The 5,879-nt window shown below is 56.8% G+C and overlaps 1 protein-coding gene across 4 annotated transcripts in view; it reads right to left on the bottom strand.

Moving 5' to 3' along the window:
• Positions 1-893: 893 nt before the first annotated feature.
• GPRC5C (G protein-coupled receptor class C group 5 member C) overlaps positions 894-5,879 on the bottom strand; it is a 19,457-nt gene continuing 14,471 nt past the window's right edge. For 3 of the 4 annotated variants that reach the window (XM_017535631.2, XM_037741000.1, XM_017535629.2), the window contains 2 exons: positions 4,365-4,514; positions 894-2,093 (listed from right to left, as the gene is read on the bottom strand). In XM_017535631.2, the coding sequence (XP_017391120.1) occupies positions 2,061-2,093; positions 4,365-4,514 (183 nt within the window). In that variant the 3' untranslated portion in view covers positions 894-2,060. Of the gene's footprint in view, positions 2,094-3,933; positions 4,515-5,879 lie in introns of those variants that run through there. The other variant, XM_017535632.1, reaches the window with a different exon arrangement.

Raw genomic sequence — 5,879 nt, 5'->3', positions numbered from 1 at the left:
GTGAGGTCACAGTTGGAGACCAGCATGACCAACATGGAGAAATCCTGTCTCTACCAAAAGTAAAAAATTAGCTGGGCGTGGTGGCAGGTGCCCGTAATCCCAGCTACTCCGGAGGCTGAGGCAGGAGAATTGCTTGGAGCCGGGAGGTGGAGGTTGCAGTAAGCCGAGATTGCGCCACTGCATTCCAGCCTGGGCGACAAGAGCGAAACTCCGTCTCAAAAAGAGAAAAAGAAAAAGAAAGAAATTATCAGCTAGGAAAGTGCCTTGATTCACTAAGGGATCTTAGGGCTGCTAAGCTAGACCAAGAGCAGCGTGAGGCCACGGAACTCCCCACTCCCTTCTGCCGGAGGGAAATGACACTCTGTTCATGGACTTCAGCAAGGCAGCAACAGAGTTTGGGGGTCGCAGGCAGGGCTGCAGTCCCACGTGCCCAATTTAGCTCTGGAAAAATATGCCAGTGACAAAGGCACAGGCTGCTGGGGACGGGGGTAGCACTGGAGAGTGGTGGGACTGGCTACAGGGCACCTCCCCTGAGGAGGTGCTGCTAGGTCGCCACCCTCCACCCCGGCACCCAGAGGTGCTGCTGGGCTGAGGACTCAGCTCCAGGGCCCACCTTGGATAAGTCAGCTCCGTCTGGTACCAGGGGCAGGAAAAACCCCAGGAGACGACGCTAAAGAGAGCCCATTTTCACCAGCCTGGAGCTGTGCCCATCTCTGTCCTTGGTGCCAGCACCATGGAGGCCCTGAGAAGGCCCCCTCTTCCCTGGGTGACCATCAGGATCCTCTGGAGCATGTCCAGGGGCCCGGAACACAAGAGGCTCCTCCAGGAATGAACCAGCGCCGGCACATCCAGGTGCTGCCCAAGGTGAGGTAGAAACTTAAAGCCTCCGCCCATCAGGAAAGAGCACAGTCTTTAGTCCTGGGTCCCACTTACCTGAGGATGCCACTCACATATCTGCCCATCAGGAAATAGAATCTTTAGACCTGGATCTCACGGGCCTCCCCACATCCAAGTCCCAGTCACAGGAGAGGCCTAGACTCCAGTTCATCTGGTCCAGGGCTCTCCACTGGTCCCTGAGAAGGCAGCCCTGAACCCGACCCCGCATGTCCTAAGGGTGCTTCTAGGCCCTGACCAGAGATGTTGGAATAGCCACAGGAGGCCCCTGCTGCATTCCCAGAACCCGTGAGATCCCGGGAATCAGGCCCATTGACACCTGTTCCTGCCACAGGAGCCACCTTGAACCCGGTTGCCAGAGTGGCCTGCCATTCCCAAATCCTTAGTGAGCTCTCCATGAGGTAGTGCTGGATGGAGAGAGCTGCCTCTTCCCAGCGTGGCCATCCTCGTCCCAGAGGGCAAGGGGCAGTGGGGGCAGAGTGCAGGCAGGGCTGGCCTGGCTTGCTGGTGATGGAAGAAGTGGATGGCTAAGGAGCTCTCGAGTGAAACACTCCAGGGACTCAGATCTGGGACCTACAGGCTGCGGAGAGCAGCAGTGTGCCCAGGCCTTGGGCTGAGCTCCGCCCCCATCTCAGTGGCCTTCCACAGTCCAGGTGGTGGCAGGAGGCCCTGGTGAGAAGGGCAGGGGCCAACTTCTGCCCCGGCTTGTTGCCAAAGACTCATGGAGGAGATCCATCTAGGCAGAGGACAAGCTAATGCCAGACACCAAGATGGCAGGGCCAGGAAGGCCCAGAGTCACGATGGGGCACTGAGGACTGCCTTTCACAATGGGGAGGATGGCCATCTGGAGAACCACAGCTCAGGGACACAGGGGCTATGATTCGGGGAGGGCGTCAAGAGGGGAGATGGAGGCGGCCTGGGGGACAGCACCCTGCACCGCAGCCAGTTGGGGACCAGGAAGATGGGCTGGGCAGGAAAGGGAGGGGCCCTAGGCACTCCAGTCACATGCTCAGGGCTTCACAGGGGCCCACTCAGTCCACTGCTTCAGGTCGGTGGCCTCTGGTCCCTCCCAGCTCCAATGACAAGGACGGGAAAGGTGCTGGGCCCCGCCTGGGTACAGAGGAATGAGGACATCAGGATGCCGTGCGATCCAGGGAAGAGGGCTTCTACCATCTCGTTTTACTTTGCGGGGACTGAGCCTAAAGTAACCAGAAAGAACAAGAGTCAACAGCGGGGGGGCGCAAGCACTGGTTTTTACCTAAAAATAGTGTTTCAGTCCCCAGGAGGCCAATGCAATCTGAACATAGAAGGAGAAGTTTGGGAGAAGTTTATTTTTTCTTCCCAGCATCTATTCTCTCCCTTTCAACAAAAACATTTCTTCCCTACAACTGGTATTAGGAAAATAGTTTCTGACTAGTTGGGGAGAAACATTCCCAAGCCTGGGAGGAGTGGGCTCCCCGGGACAGGCCTGGCAGCCTCCTGGCAAAGCCTTGAGCCAGTGTCCAAAGGTCAGGAACCTGCTGTCTCATCCACACGGCTGGAAGTGCCGCCCGCTGGACTGGCTCGCCCAGCGTGGACCACGGAGAAAGGCTGCTGGGCGTCAGAGTCTTAGCCTGTCCACCCAGACCTCTCTGGGTCAGTTCGCTTACCTGTAAAAGGGCGCGGCATAACCACTGAGACCCTGCCCTACCCCAAAATCGTATAGTTCTGGGACTTTGAGTCTGGAAAAGGGAGAGAATACTAGTCCTGCCCACCTCCCAGGGCAGCCTCGGGGAATAAAATGAGCTGGTGGGCCGGCATGGTGGCTCATGCCTGTAACCCTAGCACTTTGGGAAGCTGAGGTGGGCAGATCACTTGAGGCCAGGAGTTTGCGACCAGCCTGGGCAACACAGTGAAACCTTGTGTCTACTACATACAGAAAAGTTAGCCGGGTTTGGTGGCTCATGTCTGTAATCTCAGCTACTCGGGAGGCTGAGCCAGGAGGATCGCTTGCACCTGGGAGGCAGAGGCTGCAGTAAGCTGAGATTGTGCCGCTGCACTCCAGCCTAGGCAACAGAGCAAGACTCTGTCTCAAAAAAAAAAAAAAAATTAAATTAAAAAACAAATGAGCTTGATGAGGAAAGGCTTTGCTTACCGTAAAGTACTGAGCAAACTGGCTTTCTTTTTTTTGAGACCGAGTCTTGCTGTTGGCCAGGCAGGAGTGCAGTGGTGCAATCACGGCTCACTGCAGCCTCACCTCCTGGGTTCCAGACATCCTCCCACCTCAGGCCCGTGAGTAGCTGGGACTAATGCCTGGCTAATTCTTTAATTTTTAATTTTTTTTTTTGTAGAAACAGCATCTCACTATGTCACCCAAGCTAGTCTGGAACTCCTAGGCTCAAGCGATCCTCCCACCTTGGCTTCCCAAAGTGCTGGGATTACAAGCGTGAGCCACCGCGCTCTGCACAGATGGACACTTAAATGACCACTCAGGAATGAAACCAACCAGAACTGGCCCAACCCTTTGCACCTTTGTCAACCCATTCGTAAACAATTCCTGACCCTCTCTAGGCCGTTCCTTTGCACGTATCACATGGTGTGATCTCAAAGCATGGATCAGAAGAGTCTCCACTTGGTCCCCTATGGGATCTTCCCTGTCATTCATTCCAGGAGAAGCTAAAATTAGTTCATCTTCCCTTATACACACAGACACCTGCTCAAGGCCCACCTTCCCAATCCTGTCCCTGCAGCCACTGGAGGGGGGTCCCAGAGGAAAGCTGCCTGGTCTCAGACAAGCCCACGTGCGGGACTGCATCCTAGGCACGCGCTGAGCCAGGGTGTTCAATCTGATCGCACACAATACAGAGGACCTGCTAAAGAATCGTTCGCTGGGGAGAGGCATCAGCTACTTAATTGCACAAAAGGAGAAATCTGCAGCAGGTTTAAATGTGAGCTGGATTTGGAGGGAAGAGAAAGACTCGTCACCCACAGGCCACGGTGGAGGAGAGGTTCATTGGAAGCCAGCAGCGCAGGTCAGAAACCACAGCCCCAGAGCGAGAGTTAATAAAGCAGAAACATGTTTATTAGGCACTCTTGTTCCTCACAGAGGAGCAAGATCCAGGCCTGAGCGCCTGGAAAGTCTCTTGAGGTTGCAGGAATCTCCAGAGAAACATAGGCGCTGCCCGGCCACCACCCCGAGAACACTATTTGGCTGGAGTGAGACCGCCGAGGTGACTCTGGCAGGAGGCCGGGCTTGGCTCCTCGACTCCACAAACACTGAGGAGTGGGTGGGGACACCCAGGACATCCACCCAAACACTGGCAGAAAGGGAGGCCCATCCAGCTCCGGGGCCCACGCTGCTGAGCCTGCCAGGGGGAGGAGACGCCTGGAGAGCCCCTTGCCCAGGGCCAGGTCCTCAGGGCCCTCCCGAAATCTGCCCACCTCTCCTGGCCGCCGCTGACTCAGTCCCACACGTAGGGGTTTCTAAAGACCTGAGAGTTCTTGCCGTCTTTCAGCGGCGCGGCCGCCTGCTGGCTCTGGGCCGAGTACATGTCTTCAGCCCGCAGGGTCGAGTTGGCACTGCCCATCACCTGGCTGTTGGCGGTGGCCCGTGGGAGGATGACATCGTAAGCTCCTTCGGACTGGAAGGAAGAACAGGCGGTCTCACGGTCGGGGATCAGGAGCCAGGTTCCGCCGGGGCGGATGCACAAACACTCGCTTCCTGCAGGGCTGGGCCTGCCAGCTCCCCCCACCACCCCCAGCTTCCCCCTCAGCTCCTCTGCCCCCTCTGGCTGGGCCCCAGGAGCGGCCTGGGATGGCCAAATCTGAGCCCCTTACCTCCCCTGCTTCTGGGCATGGGAACAGGGCCCCTGGTGACCTTGGATGGTGCTGGAGCTTAACAGAGGAGGGTCCTCTTCCCAAGCCCCCCTCCCGCTTCCAATTCTTTAGGGAAACCTTAGGGCCAGTGGAGGGTCGGCCACACAGAGCTGCTACTCCCTGTCTGGTATAGCTCCCAGGCCCCCTCCCTCCAAGAATCTTATCCCGAGTCTACCACTGTCACTGCCACCCCCTTGCATCACAGCTGTGGCTTCCCTGACCGAGGACATGGCCCTGGGTGCGCCCACACCTCTCTCTGGGCATCTAGGCTGGCTGGTCTGATTTGGAGTCTTTTTTTTTTTTTTAATTGGAGATGGTGGCAGTGGGGTTGGGGGGGGGGTCTCACTACATTGCCAGGGCTGGTCTCGAACCGCCGGCCTCAAGCAATTCTCCCATGTCAGTCTCCCAAAGCACTGGGATTAAAGGCATGAGCCACTGCATCTGGCTCGTATTTGTTGTCTTGGAACCTGAATTCTCTGCCTGGAACTGGGTCTTGCTCCTCTGTGGGTGAGAGACACCGGCTGTGGGGTTTAGAGGGTCCTGAGGTAGCTGTTCTGGCTCCCATGCTGCAGGGAAGGTGAATTCCTGGCCCCTGTGTCTTAGCCCTATGGGAAGGAGCTGCCACCAAATCTCTGTAACTGCCAGGCCCAGAACCAGCCTTCAAGTCAATCAGACTCAGGAGGGCCTCAGGCCTGTCTGCAATAGCCCCCTGTCCACGTGGCCCCGAACCTGGGTGTGCATTGGAATCACCTGCGCTGCCTGTTAAGACTCACCAACTCGTAGCTGGACCCTCCCCAGTAGGCCTCATGCAGCTGGCAGCAACTGGGGCTGGGGGAGGGAGTGCTGAATGCAGGGCTTACAGATCTGCTCTGGATAGTGCCCTCTGGTGGCCATGCCCTGAAGGGATGCTAACAGTTGGCTCCATCCCAGCTCTGGCCCCGCCCCCACCCACACTTTTATTATTTTTATTTATTTTTTGAGATTAAAAAATATTGTTGTCCAGGCTGGAGTGCAGTGGTGAGATCTTGGCTCACTGCAGCCTCCACCTCCTGAGTTCGAGCCATCCTCTGGCCTCAGCCTCCCTAGTAGCTGGGGCTACAGGCTTGTGCCACCACACCTGGCCTTTTTTT

This window comes from Cebus imitator, unplaced genomic scaffold (genome assembly GCF_001604975.1).
Source record: "Cebus imitator isolate Cc_AM_T3 unplaced genomic scaffold, Cebus_imitator-1.0 Scaffold93, whole genome shotgun sequence".
NCBI classification, from domain to species: Eukaryota; Metazoa; Chordata; class Mammalia; order Primates; family Cebidae; genus Cebus; species Cebus imitator.
This window is presented reverse-complemented; position numbering and strand designations above follow the sequence as displayed.